Source organism: Triticum aestivum, chromosome 2B, assembly GCF_018294505.1.
Source record: "Triticum aestivum cultivar Chinese Spring chromosome 2B, IWGSC CS RefSeq v2.1, whole genome shotgun sequence".
Lineage (NCBI taxonomy): Eukaryota > Viridiplantae > Streptophyta > Magnoliopsida > Poales > Poaceae > Triticum > Triticum aestivum.
Genome location: NC_057798.1, coordinates 258417449 through 258438660, shown reverse-complemented (window position 1 = coordinate 258438660; position 21212 = coordinate 258417449). Strand labels below are relative to the sequence as shown.

At 45.2% G+C, this 21212-nt stretch overlaps 1 protein-coding gene across 6 annotated transcripts; it reads left to right on the top strand.

The window, feature by feature from the left end:
* Nucleotides 1-8263: 8263 nt before the first annotated feature.
* Nucleotides 8264-16076, top strand: LOC123044658 (septum-promoting GTP-binding protein 1). Of its 6 annotated transcripts, none has more exons than XM_044467469.1 (10): nucleotides 8264-9075; nucleotides 9396-9519; nucleotides 9634-9730; nucleotides 9870-9909; nucleotides 10064-10147; nucleotides 11158-13040; nucleotides 13109-13485; nucleotides 14085-14174; nucleotides 14283-14385; nucleotides 15797-16076. In XM_044467469.1, exons 1-6 carry the CDS (start codon nucleotides 8698-8700, stop codon nucleotides 11320-11322), a joined length of 888 nt encoding a protein of 295 aa, XP_044323404.1. In that variant the 5' UTR covers nucleotides 8264-8697; the 3' UTR covers nucleotides 11323-13040; nucleotides 13109-13485; nucleotides 14085-14174; nucleotides 14283-14385; nucleotides 15797-16076. The 6 variants fall into 6 exon arrangements, with proteins under 6 accessions (XP_044323404.1, XP_044323405.1, XP_044323403.1 ...); XM_044467470.1 differs by having other exon boundaries at nucleotides 15385-16076; XM_044467468.1 differs by lacking the exon at nucleotides 14085-14174.
* The last annotated feature ends 5136 nt before the right edge of the window (nucleotides 16077-21212 follow it).

Genomic DNA, 21212 nt, shown 5'->3' with positions numbered 1-21212 from the left:
CACCGGCCGTCTACAGATTCAGATCAGATCCAGAACAACATCTCGCGTCTTGGAAGCCGTGACCGAGGTACAAGACTCACCTGCTGGACTAGTTAGTTTTTCTTTCTTCCTCTATGTTACCTTTTGTCTCGGCGTGACAGCTGTACAGTTAGCCGGCCGTCCAGAGCTCTGTCAGGCTGCATCTTTTAATGGCCTCATGAGCTGCAGATCTAATCACCTAACCTAAACTAATTCAGCACATGGATGGGTGGGACGACAAGCATCGCACACAGCACCCCAGTGCCCGTGAGTATCGGATGCCCATAAAAGGCTAAAATGCACGCAGTGCAAGATTCATCGGCCGAGTTTGTCTGGGATCCACTAAGGAAACTGAATTGTTTTTGTTCGCGGCAAAGAAATCGAACTGTGCAATCCTCTTATGTTTTCTGAAAGGGAAATGATAAAACTATGAGAACTTCTGAACTGAGTGTTGCTCACATGGTTCGGCTCTTTGTGATACCTATCCCATCAAGGTTTAAGTTCTAGACTTGGCGTATTTCGCCGCGTATCAGATCATCTAGACTGGTCGGCCAGGCTACCGAGGATGGGTCCTGGGCGATGGATATTGGTCCCAACCTGGGAACGGATGCACCACAGGAGTTCTTCTCGCTTTGGCAAAGGGTTGTCACTTGGGAGCCAACTGAGAATATGCCAGGTGAAATTGCATGCTCTTGGGAGGCTAATGGACAGTTCTCGGTACGATCGGCATATGCAGCCAGATTTTGAGGTAGGGAAGTAATCCCCACGGCGGACCTCACCTGAAAGTCACGGGGCCCCTCGCAATGCAGATTATTTACTTGGCTGGCTCTTCAGGATAGATGTTGGACTTCAGATCGTCTAGCGCGGAGAGGGCTACCGCACCAGGACGCGTGCTCCTTTTGTGATCAGGAGGAGGAAGCTATTAACTATCTGCTACTCACATGCGTGTTTGCCAGGACGGTGCGGGCGGCGATTTGTGAGGCGTTGGGTAGGCCGGAGTGGACGCCATCCTCGCACGACTCCCTTGCTTCATGAGTGTGCGGCAAGCAAGGACCCAACAACATGAAGCGGAAGGATCTATATACCATCTTCGTGTTAACAGTTTTGGAGCTGCGGAAGCACATGAATGCCATCGTCTTTGAGGGAGCACGACCGTCGATCGAGCAGTTACTACGTAGAGTAAGGTTAGAGGGCATGGTGTGGTCGTAGGCCGGTTTACTGAAAGAGAATGTAAACCCCTTCTTCGGTATGGTAGCGAGGTGGGAGAGTAGTGAGGAGTAGCCTGTCTTGATGTACTTGTAAACTTCGGTGGAGTGTATTTCTTCTTTAATATATGATATGCACACTCGTGTATATTCGAGAAAAAAAAGACTTAGTGTCGGTGGATGCGATTTTCTGAATTTATTGCAGTCACTTCGGCGGCGTACGTTTAGTGAAAGCAGACGTTCTTGTTAATTACGAAAGCGTCTATGGTGACTTACATCCATCAGATTTTTTTTCCCGCTACAACCTCTTTGAATCAAAATAATAAGACAATGAAAAAGCATATGTCCCTTACTGTCAACTTATTTTTCCACCAATATACAAAAGTATGTACACAGTTTTTCCCCCGGAGATTGTACAAACATATGCAATCTACAACTTTAATAACTCCTCAATGCAAATCGAAGATACACCAACCACTCAACCTGGACCTGCACCGTCCAATTATATTCACATCGTTGCACCGACCAATAAAATCTTATAAGTAACTCACCGGGCAGTATGTCTGGTTAGCAATCTTCGACCCAACAACAAAAAAACTTGTATTTTTTTCTAAACAGTTTGGAAATCTCGCAAGTATTGAATATACACTATAAGGTAGACTTTTGGAGCACAGGTGCATTGGAGCACGATTTTTTAAACCCCTAAAAAAAGGTTGCTTAAAAGTTTCAACTTTTTGACTTTTTTTTACATGAATGTGCATGCATGTTGTCTAACTACTTGTTAAATTTTCTTCAATAATACATTGTATTGTACGTTAACAAAAAGGACAAAATCTGTCCTGAAAATCAACAAAAAAACACAAACCTGTTTTTTTGGCATGTATTAGCCTTTTTTGTGGTCTCGCATGCAAGCATGGATATTGATGAAAATTTGCACAATTATAGTACATTACTATCCCTGCGTGTACACAAGTTTTTGGATTTTTTTCAGGACATAAAAATCGATTTTCTTAACTTAAAAAATGGCTCAATGTGCTCGTGCTCCAAAGGCATTATTCGAAAGATATACTACTAGTAGTCTTTAAAAGTCCAAGCTGATGAAAAAGATGAGCAATATATTGTAATACTACTGCATCAACAAGATTTTGAACCTGATACTTCTTGACACTATTGCGACAACTACTAGTGGCGAATACAAATGAGCTACCGGTGGCATTACCAGTGGCAGGCGCGTTTCCCCACATGCCACTAGCACACTACGCATTTCCCAACCCGCCGTTGTCATGCTATATACAAGTGGCGGGCGGAGAAGCGCACCCATAACTACTAACCTGCATACCAATGGTGGCCAGTGTTGCCGTCTGCCGCTGGTAACCTCCTCAAGTCAATTTTTTTGTCACGACAACATTTGTACATTACATTGATATATCAATATTGAAACTATGCATTACACAGATAAATTGATGTATCACATTCATACATGCATCCAAAAAACTAAAATTACATACAGTATATAACATGATACCTCTCCCCTAGTGTACTCGAGAGCTTGAAGGGGAAGACAGACTAGAAGACTTCCACACCATAACTTCCTTCCTTGGCCGACTGCCTGGCCTTCAAGAAACTAGAAAAACCGTAATAACTCACTTCACTATGATAACTATCTTTCGAACATGACTACTACTTAAAGGCTAAAAAGACCTACTGCGACTGTCTCACTTGCTTGAAGGACTAATGAAAACACGTCGAACTAGTTAAAAGGACGTAAGCCAACAGCGAAACTCAAACAACAACGGATGTTGAGGCTGGACTGCCGAAGATGCGGCAGGTGAATATGTCACTGGTAAGGAGCGTCAATATCAACATACTTATCAAACATATAACAACACAAAAACGACTTTTATACCACCACATCACCAAGGGCTCATTTTAGCTATCATGAAAACATTTTTTAGTCAAAGGGTCGTTTTTTTTTCTGCCATGGCAAGACTTTGGGTTCATTTGTATTGCCATGGCAGCTTCTATTGACCAAAGTGCTGATTTTTTACATCATGGCAGCATTTTGGGTTATTTTGTGCTGCCATGGCAACATTCATTAGCCGAAGCATTGCTGCCATGGCAACATTTATTAGCCGAAGTGCCTATTGCTATCATGACAACATTTATGAGCAAACATATATCTCGTGTTTCCAAGGTATCAAATAACAAAGAATAATTCTCTTCTATTCGATTGGCATCAACAAAGGTCGCTCATCCAAACTTGCATATTGTTCTGTTCATATTCTCAGAAAGTCCAAAATCATATGCATTACCATTAATTAGGAGTTTGTAGCTTGATGATTCCTAAGATCTTTCATCCATAAAGGTTCACAAACCATTGTCGTATCACGTGTTTGCTTCAGGTGATACCAGGCTGGTTTGTGAACACCAAAAATTTGGGAACACTCAAAATAAAACCTCCTAGTGATAACTTATATGATGTTGAGACTTGAGAACAAAATAATTGAATATGCGTGGACAACATTTGTTGATGCCAATCAAATGAAAATAATTAGCCCTTCATGTTCCGTTACATAGGAAACATTCTCACATTCATCAAGCATATAAAGGGCTCATTTTTCTGCCATAACAAAAAAAGAGCCAAATGCTCATTTTGTTGCCATGCCAACATTTTTGAGAGAAGGGCTCATTTTTGCTGTCATGGCAGCATCTATGAGCCAAATGGCTCATTTGTGGCAACATAAACACCAATGGTGGGCTAGTATTGCCACAAACCGAGGTAACCTCCCGTGAGTCAAAAAATAATAACGCTTTCCTGGCAGTGTTCTGCTACATGGCAGTGTTTGCACATTATATTGGCATATCAACATAGAAACTATACAATACATAGTATTTGATTTGATGTATCACATTCATTCATCCAGTCAAAATGCCGAATTGCAATACATAACATTACATATAGCAACATAGGAAGGAGGAGGCGGAACTGTTGAATATTTGTTTGGAGAATTTGTCATTAGCTGAGAGCAAAAATCTCAGCACATTAAACATAGCAAAAACATCTTCTATATCACCATACCACCAAGGGCTTATTTCATGTACCATGGCAACATTTTTGAGCCAAAAGGGTCTTTTTTTTACCATGGCAGCATTTTGGGTTCATTTGTGATGGGCAACACTTATTTGTCAAAGTGCTCATTTTTGCCGCCATTACAACATATATTAGCCAGAGTGCCCATTTTTCTTGTAATCACAACATGTAGGAGCAAACATATAGGTGGTGTTTCCTAGGTATCGAACAACATAGAATAGTTCTCTTCTATTCGATTAGCATCAACAAATCCTGCTCGTACAAGCTTTGGAATAGCTATGTTCATTTTCCAAGAAAGTCCAAAATCATATAAATTACCATTAATTAGGAGCTTGTAGCTTTACGGTTCCTAAGATCTTACATCCATAAAGTTTTGCAAACCACTCTTTTATCACATCTTTGCTACAGGCGATGCTGGAGTGGTTTGTGAACACGAAAAATATGGGGAACGCTCAAACAAGAACATCATAGTGGTTTCTCAGGATGATTGCATGCCCGTGTTGGGTAGCCCACAACATTACCGCTGACGCCATGTTGTGTCACTGGAGATGCCCGCGATCCATTTGCAAAACAATTCTACAATCCTAGGTTCAACACTTCCTCGTCTTGTCGTATTTTCTTCATCTTGTTAGCCTGTAATCCGTTACCCCACCTCTCTTAGCTAGGGGCTTGTTGATATGTCCATTTTGCATCATGTTTTTCTACTGTTATTTATAATGTTGTAGATAAATATTTCACTATGTGATGCAATTCTAATGCCCTTTCTCTCTTACCATGTAAGATTTACATGAAGAAGGAACTTGCCGGCAGCTGAAATTCTAGACCTGAAAGGAGCTACAACAGATATAGCTATTCTACGAAGCTCCAAATGACTAGAAAATTTATGAAGATTTATTTTGGAATTAATAAAAAAAATTGAAATAATAAATACCATGAGGGGGCCCACCAGTGAGCCACAAGCTCAGGTGGCGCCCCCCGGGGCACGCCATGTGAGCTTGTGGGCCCACCAGCAGGCCTCTATGGCCCTCCTTATCCTATATGAAACCATTTGCCCTAGAAAAGAAATAGAATAAAACTTTCAGGATGAAACACCGCTGTATCGAGGCGAAACCTGGGCAGGAGCACTTTTGCTCTCCGGAGGGGACTTCCCTCCGGGAGGGGAAAGTAGAAGCCATCGTCATCACCAACGATCCTCTTATCATGAGAGGACCATCTCCATCAACATCTTCACTAGCACCATCTCATCTCAAATCCTAGTTTATCTCTTGTATTCAATATTTGTCTCCAAACCTCAGATTGGTACCCGTGGGTTGCTAGTAGTGTTGATTACATCTTGTACTTGATGCTAGTTGGTTTATTTGGTGGAAGATCATATGTTTAGATCCTTAAATCATATATTATACTCTTCTGATCTTGAACATGAACATGATTTGTGGGTAGTTCTGTTTGTTCTCGAGGACATGAGAGAAGTTTTGTTATAAGTAATCATGTGAAGTTGGTATCCTTCAATATTCTGATGATGTTTATGTTGTTCTTCCTCTAGTGGTGTCATGTGAACATCGACTACATGACACTTCACCATTTTGGTCTCAGGGGAAGGCATTGGAGAGTAATAAGTAGATGATGGGTTGCGAGAGTAACAGAAGTTTAAACCTAGTTTATGTGTTATTCCATAAGGGGCTGATTTGGATCCATATGTTTCATGCTATGGTTAGATTTATCTTAATTCTTTTTTCGTAGTTGCAGATACTTGCAAGAGAGAGTAACCATAAGTGGGTTGTTCCCCCCGGGAGGGGGAAATAGAAGCCATCGTCATCACCAACGATCCTCTTATCATGAGAGGACCATCTCCATCAACATCTTCACTAGCACCATCTCATCTCAAACCCTAGTTTATCTCTTGTATTCAATATTTGTCTCCAAACCTCAGATTGGTACCCGTGGGTTGCTAGTAGTGTTGATTACATCTTGTACTTGATGCTAGTTGGTTTATTTGGTGGAAGATCATATGTTTAGATCCTTAAATCATATATTATACTCTTCTGATCTTGAACATGAACATGATTTGTGGGTAGTTCTGTTTGTTCTCGAGGACATGAGAGAAGTTTTGTTATAAGTAATCATGTGAAGTTGGTATCCTTCAATATTCTGATGATGTTTATGTTGTTCTTCCTCTAGTGGTGTCATGTGAATATCGACTACATGACACTTCACCATTTTGGTCTCAGGGGAAGGCATTGGAGAGTAATAAGTAGATGATGGGTTGCGAGAGTAACAGAAGTTTAAACCTAGTTTATGTGTTATTTCGTAAGGGGCTGATTTAGATCCATATGTTTCATGCTATGGTTAGATTTATCTTAATTCTTTTTTCGTAGTTGCGGATACTTGCAAGAGAGGGTAATCATAAGTGGGTTGTTTGTTCAAGTAAGAACATCGCCCTAGCACGGGTCCACCCACATATTAAATAATCAAAGTAGTGAACCCGAATCAACTAAAACATGATGAAAGTTAACTAGCCAATATTCACATGTGTTGTCGAGAACATTTTGATCACTATAAGAAATACTTTCGTTTTGTCCTTTGCTACAAAAAAGATTGAGCCAGGTTGCTGCACCTTTGTTACTATTGTTATTATCTTGCTATCAAACTATCAGTTACTACTACTTGCAGCACTCGTAGAGAATACCTTGCTAAAAATTGCTTATCAATTCCTTTTGCTCCTCGTTGGGTTCGACACTCTTACTTACCGAAAGAACTACAATTGATCTCCTATATTTGTGGGTCATTACTTGTGAACTCATCATTGTTGTTGTTTTACCGCAGGACCGGCTAATGAAAATGTTCAGGTCGGCTTTTCGTCCCGCGTGAACTTTAGAAAAAAAAACAAATCTTGGCGGTGTAATAGGATCTAGCTAGGGATCTCTAGTTCTTCGCCTTAGTTAAACCAACCTCTACACTGCACACCTCGGTACAACAATGTGAGTAGGACATGTGGGTTCACCTTTTGAGTATTTTGGACTGAAATTTTTGTTTGAACCTGGTTGACACTAGGATCGTCGAATGTGATTTCAAGTATTCACTTATTTTTTTTCTGCGAACTGGTAAATGGATGATATCCTAGAAAACATGCAATGAAACCTTTACACAAGTTTGACTACTAACAAATACCAAGTATTTAGATTGATATAGTGAGATAATATCATTAGATTAGATTTGCAATGAATCCGTTTTATAACTTAAATTTGATACTACTGATCAGAATGCACAAAGGAGTATATTTGATAGCACGCGTCAACAAAAAGTACTGATCAGAACACACGTTGGAAACCATGTCCATATTTAGAAGTCACGTGTTCATGAACTCGGGGAGTAAGTAATATTTTTCACCGACTGCACCAAATGTTGACAATCGACGATTTATCATGAAATGAGTTTTTCATTTTACAATTTTCTATTAACACACGGCTGCAAAAAGGTAATGTTTAAAGATGGATTCTGACTCCGCGTCAATATTTAGAACATACTATATAAATTTACGAGCCGATATAGTAGTAATTTTGCTGATTATTATAGTCTATTTTTGGGGGGAAATGAGAAGAAAAGCTTAAAGCAGAAGGAGATAATTCGAATCCACCACAGCAGAAACCCATGATGGCTTTAATCGGTCGTTGTGTGGGAACAACTTTCGGTGCCAATGGAACGGTGGATAACGGACTAGTAGTAGGCAGTAGCAACGGCTGCAAAGGATGCCCTGGCCAGGCAGCCGGCGTTTTGGACTCCACCAGCGCGGGCTGAAACGTCATCCAGAATAATTCCGGGCCGGAGACTGCCACTTGTGACCGTGGCGCTAACGGGTCAACAACCACCACCTCGCACCCTCCGGTCGTTACCGCCAGTACCAGTACATGACATCCACCACGGCACGTCGTCGTCCGCCCCCCAACGCACACGCGCACGCACGCACGAGTCCCTCCTTCCGCATTATCACTTCCCCGTCGCCCGCCCGCGCGCGCGCGCGCCAATTATCCCGGCCCATGCACGACTAGAGTTTACCCGAGTCCTGACTCTCCTCTTGAGCACGCGCCCAAATAAGCCTTGGTTCGTGCGTGCCATCTATCATCCCATCCATGGCGCTGGCGCCTCTGCCGTGAGCAGGAGGAGGCTGGCAGGCGCAGCAGGGACGACGACACCACGTCAAAAGCAACAGGCCTTCCTTTTTATAGCGCGAGCCCTTTGTTTAGCCTCCGATTCTCAAGTTTTAATCCCAGCATCGTGCTTCCCTCCGGCCTCTCTCTGCGTGTGTAATTTATCCCTCCTCCGGCCTGCTACGCCGCACCGCACCGCACCGGGGGCGGCCTTGGTGTGCATGGGCGCCGCGGCGCCATGACGACCACAGCTGCCATGAACGTGGCCGTCACGCAGCTATGTGCCCGGGGTCGCCGGCGCAGGCCGGCCGCGCTGCGCCACGATCACCGGTGGGCGCGCTTGCTCCGCCTCGCCGTCGCCACCAGGGCCGTGCGCCTCGTCTGGGACCAGCTTCTCGCCTGCTCCTCCTGCGGCGGGGGCGGTGGCGCCCGGTACCGCCGGCTCGGCCCGCCGCACGGACCGGACGTGCTGACCCCCGTCCCCATGGATGACGACGCCTGCGCGGGCGCTGCCGCCCACGCCGACGCCGACGACGACGCGGCGGATGTCGAGGACGTGGTCGGCCTCAAGGTCAGCCTGCTCGGGGATTGCCAGATCGGCAAGACCAGCTTCATGGTAATCAACGCTCTTCTTCTTCTTCCTTGTTTCTGTCGACCTGCTAGTGTAATAATCTCCATTGATTCTTTGTTTTGGTACTATCATGGTTATGTGTGCTGTCCGTGCTCCTTTTCTTTTCTCATTAAAGCCTAGCTAGTCAAATCAAGAAGCAATTGCCAGAATCTATTTCTCAGTACAACCTACAGAAACATTTCATTCTCCTAGAATGAATGCTCTACGGAGACAAGCCTTGAAATGCATCACAAATTCACCTCTGTAGATTTGAGATTCAGAACTGCATGTCCATTCAGGTAACTGTATCTCATCGACCTGTGCAGGTTAAGTATGTTGGGGATGGGGAGGAGCAGAACGGGGGCTTGCAGATGACAGGCCTGAATCTGATGGACAAGACTCTGGCTGTTCGGGGCGCCAGGCTCGCCTTCAACATCTGGGACGTGGCAGGTACTCACTCACTATTTATGTGGCTGCACTGCAGATGCAGATGCAGATGCAGGCACCAAATTGCGATTGCGTTGGTTCCCTGAACCCTCTTTGTTGTGGAATGGATGGATGCAGGAGACAGCCAGTCCGCCGACCACGTCCCGATCGCGTGCAAGGACGCCGTGGCGATCCTGTTCATGTTCGATCTCACCAGCCGGTGCACGCTTAATAAGTTAGTACTAGCAGCATCCACCTCAGTTTCACAGCATTTGCATTTGCAGGCTCAGAGAACTAACTCTGAGTCCATTGGGTTTCTCCCGTCCCGTCCCTAGGTGCTTATGATTGCTGGTTTTTCCATTTGGTTGCTGCAGTGTTACCGATTGGTACGAGAGGGCCAGGAAATGGAATAAGGTTGGTGTTTGTTTCGCTAGTTTTTTTCTCATTCGAGTTCTTTGTTGATATGAATTTGTAATACATCACTGCTTTAGCTGAATGATGGATATTGTTAAGGGTTCTTGATGTTGTAATAGCTGAACGTACATTACTTTTTTTTTCCTTGTGGCAGACGGCTATTCCAATCCTAATAGGAACGAAGTTTGACGACTTCGCTCAGCTTCCTCTTGAGATGCAATGGACCATTGTCGATCAGGTACTGCAATGCCACAATAGTTTTCGTGCGATCAAACCATTGTTCACTTTTGTCTTTGTTTCGGACGGTCTTGGGTGGCGGACCTTCAGCACCTCCAATGCAGTTAGTATTAGCATAGAAAGATGAGACCATACCTTGGTTCTGACGGTAGGACGAGTTGGGCTGCACATGTGTGTTTCATCTGAAGCAGTGCAGCTTAACAGGGGCCAGAAATTTTAATCTCGGACGGGTCTTTCCATGCCCACCGGTTTCTTTTTCTTTTGAACCGATTGCTGGTGCTAGATTTACTAGTTTTGCTTTGCCTAGTCAGAGGCCACAGAGTTTTTAGTTTTATTACAGCCACAAATATGCCATTCTTGGAGAACTCGTGTGACAGCGACAATAGCCCACACCGAAACCTGATCTAATCGAGCACAGGGGACTAGACTAATTAAGACTGATCTAATCTGAGACAGAGTACTCCACAATATATGAATGCTTATTACTGCCCATTTAAGCCAGTGGGGCCTGTTGGTCAGACACTCCGACTAATCGTCAGGTAGGACTGACCGAACAGATCTGTGGCGATGAGTGTTTGCCAATAACAAGATAGAAAAACGGAGAAGATATGTTTTCCCATGTCTTGTCCCACCAGCCACAGGTCGAAACTATGCTCATCTTTCAGATTCAGAAATGTAGATTGATGGTCACTTGTTACTTAACCTGATAAAGACGGAAAAGACAGTTGCATCTAATAAAGGAAAGAGGTTTCATCAAATCATGTCAAAAAGAAAAGAACAAAAGTTCCATGGATGCATGCATATACTGCATAAGAGATACTCTATAGGAGCTTCATCTGTTCATCATGCATAAATTTTAGGTGCATCTCTTTCAGAGTGTCTATACCTTTCTTTCCCTTTGGAGTGGAATGTCTGTATTGTACCTAGTGCAGTGAAGATGTATCTATGAATTGAGACCTGCGTTGCGTTGGTGGTCTATGAATTTGAAGATGCCGTTTGTTGACATGGCAGGCCAGAGCATACGCAAGAGCGATGAAGGCGACCCTCTTCTTCTCGAGCGCGACGCACAACATCAACGTGAACAAGATCTTCAAGTTCATCACGGCCAAGCTCTTCAACCTCCCTTGGACGGTGGAGCGGAACCTCACCGTCGGCGAGCCCATCATAGACTTCTGAACACCAACTAACCACTCCTCCCCCGCCCTACGACTACGACTACGACTAACCAACCTCTCGCCGCCGCTCGCGCGGTGCGCAGCGTTGTACATAGGTGTACGTTGAGTTGGTTATGGTTCATGTACATGTGCATGCCTTCTTCCTGGAGAGGAAACCGCGAGGTGTTGGTCGCTCCATGCATCTCGCATGTACACGCATGTATAGGGAATCCATGCATGTAATATACACGCCCCGTTTTCCCACTTCACAGGATAACTGTGCGTTGTGCGATCGTGTGGCGTAGTGGTAGCTCGCACGGACCACGGCCCGGCCTGTGCACGAATGATGCAGATTCAAGATCTTTTCGACTTCAGTCTTTAGAGTACCGGTGAACACGTCGTGGTTATAGTTTATTCCTCCTTGAAATGGTTATAGTTTGTCTCTCTCTCGAAACATGATTTCGCTCTGCTTTATATATAATCCAAGCAACCGAACCCATACAAAGTGTGGGAAAACCCCCATACAAGCACGTCAAAAGATAAAAAAAAACTATCATGCGGACTGTGAAAACGCACTAACCCGAAGCCGAGCATGAAAACGGGAGCCGCCACACCGAACAAGAAACGATATAGATTACCGAACATGAACCGAACCACGCCGCCTTGGGAAACCATCAGACCCCGGTTAGAGTTTTCGGTGCAAACAGCTCCAGCTCAAAAGTAATTTGTGTAGGATTCGCAAAAGGCATTGCCTGCGACAGTCTGTGATAGTTGGTGTAGGTACTGGTTCAACCACTGAATCTCCTATGATTTTACGACACATTTTACTACTACTGGACAGAAGGTGTATTATAGTTTACATCCAACCATTGATTCGGTAAGCACTTTAGAAATTTTATTTTTCATATTTTTATTTTTACAAGGGTAATTGAGTAATTCACTCAATCTTCCATCGAGAAATAAGGGATCGGAGCCTTCCCGCGCCTCCTCAGAGTTTAGTGGATTCTGGCCGTCCGATTCGTTCTCCTGATACGATTCTGGGCGTTGGATCGATGGGGTGAATGATTCTGGCCGTCGGATCGAGCCGCGCGCCTGTAGCAATGAATAGTTACCGCCCCCTCCCGGTCTCTCTCACTTCACGTACTCGTTCCGGTCTCGCTGACGTGTGGGGTCGCTCGCATGTGGGCCGCGTTTGTCAGCGGCTGTGCCCGGAGAAGCGTCTCGTGTACGTGTTTTGCTGTCAAAATATCATGCCACCGCCAGTAATTTCGCCACCCCGCCGAGGGCATTTGTGCAAATTTGCGTGCGTGTCCGTGAGTGGCGTCGTGTGGGTGGTTGAATTTGGCGTAAGAGTGGGGAGGGCCCCCGATTGGGTAGGAACCCTAGCCCATTCTCCCCGCCGCGCCCCTCTCCCCTTCTCTACCGCCGCCGCCGCCGCCAGCGCAGGCCGCGGACACGACGAGGAGGCGGCCGGCATCACCGCGCGCCGCCCGGCCAAGGTCTTCTCCCGCGTGCGCCACCTCCTCGCCAAACCTTTCCCCTACGCGCGGCCCTCGCCGACTTGCTCTTCCTCGGCGGGGAGCAGCAGTAGCAGGCGGAGGCGCTGTGCTCGCGGAGGGGCTGCAGATCCCCGCCGAGCAGGCCGCGCTGGTGCTCGCCGCCGTGCTCCCCGGCGACGACGACGAACCCGCAACGGAAGGAGCTGGCGCCTCCCCGCCCCCATCTATCCACTCCGTCCAGGTCTCTCTCTCTCTCTTTCTCTCTCTCTCTCTTCCAGTTCCCGTTCTTACATCCACTCTCGCTGCCAGATCTTCCTGTACCCGCAGCAGATAGAGAGAGGGATGATGTGAAGGAGACCAGATAGAGAGAGGGATGATGTGAAGGAGACGAGAGGAAGGAGAAGCCATGCCCCGTCCACTGCGTCGTGCGCGACGACCGGCTGGGCTCTGTTTCAGCACCCCAATGCTTGTCGGCGCTTCTTCGACGACCACCCAGGCACGCCATCGCCTCTCTTCGACCCCAACGGAAGGGACGACTAATTAATCTGTCCAGATCCGAGGCAAGTGAGGCCTTGCTTCACCCCTCTCCCCTTCAAGAAGGATGTGCCCTTCCTCTGCTCGTTGTTGCTGGTTCAGGCATGGGCTATTGAGGCTTCTTCGTGGTGCTTGGACCTGTTAGTTCCCTGGTGAGCCATCCCGTCTCCACTGCCATCTACTATGATTTTTTCTGTGCAATTCATTCATTCATTGATCTGTGCTCATTTGGTGTGAAATTTTAGCCGTCTTTGATGTCTTCAGACATATGGTAGTGATGTACCAGTCATGGGTGTCTGGTAATTTGTTAGATGGACAAGAGGAAATGCTAAGATGTTTGATGATGTCGAGGAGAAGTACAAAAAAGTTTAGAGGATGTATTAAGTGAATATTTCCATGAAGCTTGCCCAATTGCACATAAATCTACTGGGCAGTACTGATTTAATGTATTAATCAACCAACTCATGTAGATTTAGCTGGTGGTTGTGTTGTACCTGTTTAAAAAATTACACTATATTTTACAGAGAAAATCCTAATTCGTGTGTAGGTCAAGATGTCAGATTGATAAATGTGGCGATAGTCTAAATCTGATTTAGCATTTCATTTCTTTTATTACACGATGACCGATGTTTGGTCTAATCATTGTGTGGTTATGGCATGGGATCCCAGACATTTATAATACATGGTTTAAGCGAGGACAGAATAGTGCATCCCTACACTGATGCCTTTTTCTATTTCCTTTTTTTGGTAGGCTTTGGTTTTCTTTCAGTTTTTCGGATGGGTTACAAAAGCATGCAGATAATGAGAGTTGAAATTCTGAATCTTTGCGCCTTTGGATTATGTGAGTAGACTAAATTTTCCTGTGTGTTTATGGACTGATAACATACTGAGGCACTGCTTAAAGGATATTTGTTCAAGCTAATGATGTTGTATTCGACTATTCTTATAGATATATAGCTAGACTCTGTTTGCAACAAGCTGGGTGCGAAGTATGCTTCTGTTCCAGTTGTCGAGCTGAAGGATCACCCAGATTTATGTGAAGATCTTCTGAGGTGCGAATTCTCTATTTCTACGAACTGCAGGCGCAATCTTGTATTGTTAGTGGTGAACCATGCTGATTTTTCTCTTTGTGCCCTGATGTTTCCTTTTAAGTTAGACATCACAATCTTAGAAGCCTTGCATGACAAAGATAACCCTTGGCATATTTTTTGCTTCTGTCAGTATACTTTTGATGGCCATGCCTCTGATTGTCAGTATATTTTGCTTCTGTCAATATACTCCGCATAATATGTTTGGATGGATGCGAGTGTACATCTGGTTTGACATGGTTTGAAAAATGACCAACTGGATGGTTTTTGCAACTTTTGGTTCAATTCATGGGTATATTAAATCTGTAGTTGTGAATTTCATCTTGCAATTCAGAATGCGTTAATTGGATTATATCGGCGATGATATCTATAAGGTTATTTGTCAAATACCCTGAGCCCAGGACGTGCCTATGTAAATCTTACATTCTGAAATCACAAGCTTATGTGAGATTTTCAACAATCATATACATTTTGGTCAATGCCACCCTGATGGTTAGTGCATTTTCCTTCTGTCGGTATACTCTACATAATATATTTGGATGGATGTTCTGATATGAGATTTTTGTGGCAAGTAGTTAAATCACTCTCACGGGTTGTAAATCTGTGTTGGTCTGTTTTGAAAAATGGCCAACTAGATAGCTTCTGCCACTTTTGATTATATTCAGGGGTAAATTAATTTGTACTCGTACAGTTCATAATGCAATTCAGACTCTGTCTATTGTATTTTATGAATAATGATTTGTCTTCGGTTGTTCTGTTCAAATACCCTCAACCCAAGATGTATCTGTGTTATCTTACATTCAGAACTCAAAATCTTATTGTTGAATTTGGCGACTACATTCTGCTGTTGGCTTAGCTTCTCATTGTCGGTGTATTTTGCTTGTGTCAGTATAGTCTGCATAAGATGTTTGTGTGGATGTTCTTATATGAATTTATGCAGCAACACTAACTATGATTTTACAGGTCAATTATCAGCACATATACATTCATTGTTCTTCGCACAAAAATTTTGATGCTAAAACTGCCTGGTACATTATTGTAGAAAGAGCAAATGGCATATTGTATGAACTAATTGTCTCGGTTATATGGTTGCCGAGTGTTGACTAATTTACTCAACAAAGTAGTTTACTCGGTTTAGCAGTTTTGTTCCATTTGGTTTAATCGCTCGGGATTCTTTGGGAGTATTTAGGACTGAACTACACTTTTATAGTAATTGAAAACTCGTCGTGCCTCACATGACACAGTGCAACGGCTACGAAGAGGACATGCGAGTTTGTGTTGGGTGTGGGTGGCTGGATTCTTATTTTTGAGCTTGCATGCCTGGCACATTCTGTTTTCAAATATATTATACCTATCTAATTGTTTGGCGTCTCAGGCACAAGAGCATGAGGTGTTTGCACCAATTGCTTTCTTCACACCACGGCCATGGCTTTGCACCTATTCTAACTCTGGCAAGTACCCGGTGATATATGAAGCCACCAGCTCTTGTGATGTACCATGTAAACAACCGTGTGATCTCCCTCTTCTTTTGTGAACACGACGGCGCGTCTATCCATCCTTGTACGAACATTGCATGGATGGACATTGCATCCTTCAATTTACCATGTATGAACATTTCCATCCTTTAATTGTGTTTACTATCGTTCTGGCCGCTATGGAGATGTGTTGTACTATTGTCTTGGTATCCATCGATGATGTCTTGCTCCTATTACATGTGAATGTTTGTTTGTTATCCTGTTTGAATACGTACGCTAAGCCGGGCTTCCTACTTACTTGAGCATTACTTGCTTGGCCAGATTGTTGGGACCGGCACCCTCGCGCCAAGGCGCGCTGCCGATCTAGTAATCACTATGATGAGCTCCGCTCCCGGCCCCTAGTTACACCAGCAGGGCTCGCCTCATTCAGCCAGACCACGCTACTACGGGCAACTCATCTCACTTTGTCTCCCCACGTTCAACTCAACCAACCTTGTTGCCCCTTCTCCTCTCTATCATTGGAAAAGTATCAGGTGCTCCCAAGTTTAGGGTATTCCCGGTGCTTTAAATTCAATTTTTTAAATGTTTCAAATAAATCCGGGTCCAAACTCGAAACACACATTGAGAAGCAAAAATATGAAATCCAACATGAATAGTGTAAAAAAAGACAAGCAACATTGATACTATTTACATATGGATTTCACCTTTTTGTTTCTCAATGTGCATCTCGAATTTGGATCCGAAATTTTTAGGAGTTATAATCACATTCCTTATGAACATTCATAAATTTTTTCTGGAATTTTTTTGAAACATTACCGAAAAAGGCTTTCGCCCCGCTTTATAGATAAAACAAAACCGCCCGAGCCAAACATCCAACATAGTTCACGCACGCACGCACGCACGCACGCAGAGAGAGAGAGAGACACTCAAAGTCACACATGCACACAGCGAGGTAGGGTTAATGTTGAAGACACAGCTCAACAAGCCCTAAGAACAAAAGGACACACAAAAACACCGCCACGGACGAGTCCAACCTAATCAGGCTCCGGCGGCGGTGGCGGAAGCGGGGGCGCCATGCGGAAGGCCATCGATCGAAGGTCGGTGAGGAGGGTGTCGATGACGCTCCGGTCCTGGGGGCGGCTAAGCGGCCGCCAAAGCTGCAAATAGCCACACATTTTGAAGATCGCGTCAGTCGCACGTTGCAGAGGCACTTTCTGAATAACGAGCTTGTTGCGGATATTCTAGAGCGTCCAAGCTAGGATCCCAACACACAACCATCTAATATGGCAGTAACGCGGGGAGGGGGCATGGATCTCCGCGAGTAGGTCGGGGAAGTTGGTATTGCACCATTGTCCGCCGACCGTTTCACGGAAGCACGACCACAGGAACTAGGCAGTGGAGCAGTTGAAGAAAATATGGTTCGAATCCTCAACCGTGGCGCACAGGGGACACATCCCGTCCCCAGGTCCATTACGCTTGCGGACTTCAACCCGAGAGGGGAGACGTTCCCGGGTCCACTGCTAGAGGAAAATCCAGATCTTGAGGGGGAGGCGAATGTCCCAGATCAGGCTAAAGGGCTCAGGGGCCGGCGAAGGGGCGATGGCGGCGTACAGGGACTTTGTGGAGAGTGCCCCGAGGGCTCCAGGCGCCACGCCATTGAGTCATCGGCGCCCTCTACATCCATCGGCAAGAGAGCGATGTCCTGTAGAAGGGCGTCCCACGCGTCAACCTCCTGGGGGCCAAAGGTGCGCCTAAAGGCGAGACGCCCTAAGTCAATAAGGGCCGTCTCGACGGAAATCCTGGGGTCAACCGCAATGGCGAATAATCCCGGGAAGCGGGCGGCCAGAGGGGAGTCCTCAAGTCAGCGGTCGAACCAAAACAGGGTCGAGGACCCGGAACCCACCGAGATAGAAGTGCCAATTCGGCGCACGGGGAGCAGCTGAATCACAGTCTGCTAGAACTGGGATCTCCCATAGCGCTGGCAGAAAGCAAGAGGTTGTCCACGGAGGTACTTATTCTGGATGACCGTTATCTCAGATAGGCATTATGTCCGTGATAAATAGACCGTTATCCAATTGCATCTACTATTAATACTCCACCTCAAGACTGCTATCCAACATGTATCTCAAAGTATTATTTTACAAGAAATAAAGCATTGAAATAAGCATGATGAGATAATGTAGACAGTAGAACATCAATCAATATGATGAGACACCTTCGTTTTATCCTTGTTGGCAACAATACGATACATGTCTTGTCACTTTCTGTCACCGGGATATAGAACACCGCAAGATTAGAACCCACTACAGAGCACCACTCACTCTGAAGAAAAATCCATCAAACTTGGCCAAAGAAAATAGATAGATCGGAGAGCAAACAACTCTTTTTAATTATACAATAAGAAAACCTTAAAAGATTCAATTCAATTTAATGATCAATCTGATCAAGAGTGACAATTCATCACATCCCAACAACCCATCCACAGATTACATCAGATTGATCCCGATCATGTGAGGCAATTCACAGGAACTTGGTGTTAAAGAAGAGAGAGAGAGAGAGAGAGAGAGAGAGCGAGGGAGAGGGAGAGAGAGAGAGAGAGAGAGAGAGAGAGAGAGAGAGAGAGAGAGAGAGAGAGAGAGAGAGAGACCTACCTCTATGGACCCTAAGGCCCCAAGGGAACTACTCACACATGGTCACGCAGGCGGCAAGGTTAAGGAAGAAGCCTTTGGCAAAGTACCGAAACAGGCCTCCGGATTGAATCTCCTTAGAGCAGAAGCTTGCGGCGGCGAAAAATGCGAAGACAAATCTTTCAAAGGGTTCCATGAAATATGGGATTGAAAGATGAAAGAATGGACATAAGGCGGTGGACAGGGGGCCACATGACTTAGGGGTACGACAAAGGCCGTGGCCGTGTGGGGCCCCTGTAGCTCCTCTCATACCCCTGTGATGCTTCTCGGAACCTTCGTGCCCCCAAATCATATTAAATCCTCAGGTTTTTCGACCTTCGTTGATATTGATTTTCTGCAAAGTAAAAAATATGCAAAAAACAACAACTGACACTGGGCACTGAATTAATAGGTTAGTCCAGAAAAACCATATGATTGGTATAGAAAGTATATAAAAGTGATATTATAATAGCATAAAACGATCAAAAATTGTAGATACGTTTGAGAATACCAGCATCCCCAAGTTTATTCCCTACTCGTCCTCGGGTATGTAGATGATAACCAAAGATAATTTTTGAAGTTGAATGCTACCTAGCACAATCTTGTTCAAATGATGTAATGTGTATGTGAATTTAAGATAAAAGTGATTCATGGCAATAATAGATCAATTTGACTTTAAAGCAATGATACATGAGCATGGAATGATAAAAAATTATGGATACGTTTGAGATTTCCGTCTTGTTCCTCAGGTTGGTTGGCATGGTAGGTCCTTCCTTAGTGTCTTGTCCTAGTATTATTGTTATGTTGAGATCAGTTATGTTGAGATCAATCAATAGGCTGAGTGTTATTTTAGATGCCTTATTTCAAATATATTTTTCTCAACAAGGCGATAGGAGGAGTGTTGATGTAGACACCTTGTGTCGAGAAATGTATGTCTATAAGCAAAAATTTGGTGTGGATGCTTTTTTCGTGGATGGGTGTTCATATGTTGTTCGCGATTTGTCAATGGAAGAAGAGTAATTTTTATTTCCTCTATGTAGGGATTTTTGCGTGGCTGTGTGTTCGTTCTGTCCATTAGGTTTTTGATGCAGCTATCACTACAAAAAAAAAAGACACATCCGTGACATTTTGGCCCGAACAAAGTTTTTCTATCATGCTTATGACACTTCTATGACGATAATTGTGACAAAACACGGTATCATCATAGATGTGGTGGGCTCCTACTTCTATAACAAAAAATCATAACAGAAAATAGGCTTTTCATCCTGGGCGGGCCGGACACGCACCTCCATGACATTCTTTGGGCCATCCATGACAGAGAAAATCATGGTAGAAGCGAGGGCGAGGAAAATATCGAGGAGTTCCCAGTTATGGTGGGTGGTCGAGGCCGAGCGATGCAGTGTGGTTTGCGCATTTCTCTCATATGCGCGCGTAGTGCGAGCCATGTTGCTATAACTGAACCCGAGCGATATCCTGCTGCTACGTACTAAAGCCGATCGATCGATCCCTTCACTCCTAACTGAACCCGACCAAGACTCCTTCGCTGCTAATTGAACCCGATCGATCGCTGCTGGTGCATGCTTACTGAAGCCGATCGAACCCCGTGCGAGACATAGCTAGCCGGTTAGGTTGCCTCTAGATGAACAGCGCCTGTTGCTACCGCGCACGCGATACGTAGAACGAGTCGAGCTGGTTGGGTTGGCCGTGGATGAACAGTTTCCCGGTGGGGGTTGGATGAACAGGACCTCGGCCGTATGTAGGCGGTTGCCGCTGGATGAATAGGACCCCGTGGTATATAGTACGCGGTTGGCGCTGGATGAATAGTAGCCCAAAGAGGCCGCCACACACCCCAGATGGTTGGGGATGGATGAACAGGACCCCATGGAGGCTGGTTGAACTGAAGCCGGTGGAGGCTGGATGAACAGTAACCCTGGGATGAACAGTGTCTGGTGGAGGCTGGAGATGATGGATGAACAGTAGCAGGTGGAGGCTAGAGGAAGTCGACGGTGGATGAACAATGGCCCGTGGAGTCCTGTTTTGCGGTACGCCACACCCCTCCCGATAAACAGGACCCCGTTTCGACCATAGGCGGTCGAAGATAAGTCCGTTTCCTCCGTTTGCGGTGCGCCACACCCCTCCCGATCAACACGACCCTGTTTCGACCGTAGGAGCTCAAACAGAAATCCGTTTCCACCGTTTTGCGGTACGCCAGACCCTTCCCGATGACCAGGACCCTGTTTCGACCGTACATGGTCAAACAAAAAACCCGTTTCCTCCGTTCTGTGATATGCTAGACCTCGTTTCAGCTGTTCCGTCCAAGCCGGTTGGCTCCCGATGAACATCCGACCCAGTGGCTTCGCTCCCGATTAACAGGACACGTTCCGACCCAGTCACTTGGCTCTCGGTGAAGACGCCGCAGTTTCCTCTGTTCTGACCCAGCCGGTCTAGAATATTTTCTTTTCTGAACGGCCATTTGATCCAAAATAATATCTGCAACCTTTGGAACTTGTTTGTGCAACACTTAGGCAAAAAATGTATTTGTTAGATCCACCTAGCCATGGAGACTCTTATCACCGGCTTAAAAAGGCAATGCTCAATTGATAACCTTGACCACCCATGGCGGTTTAGATAACTTTAACTTCTTATGGAG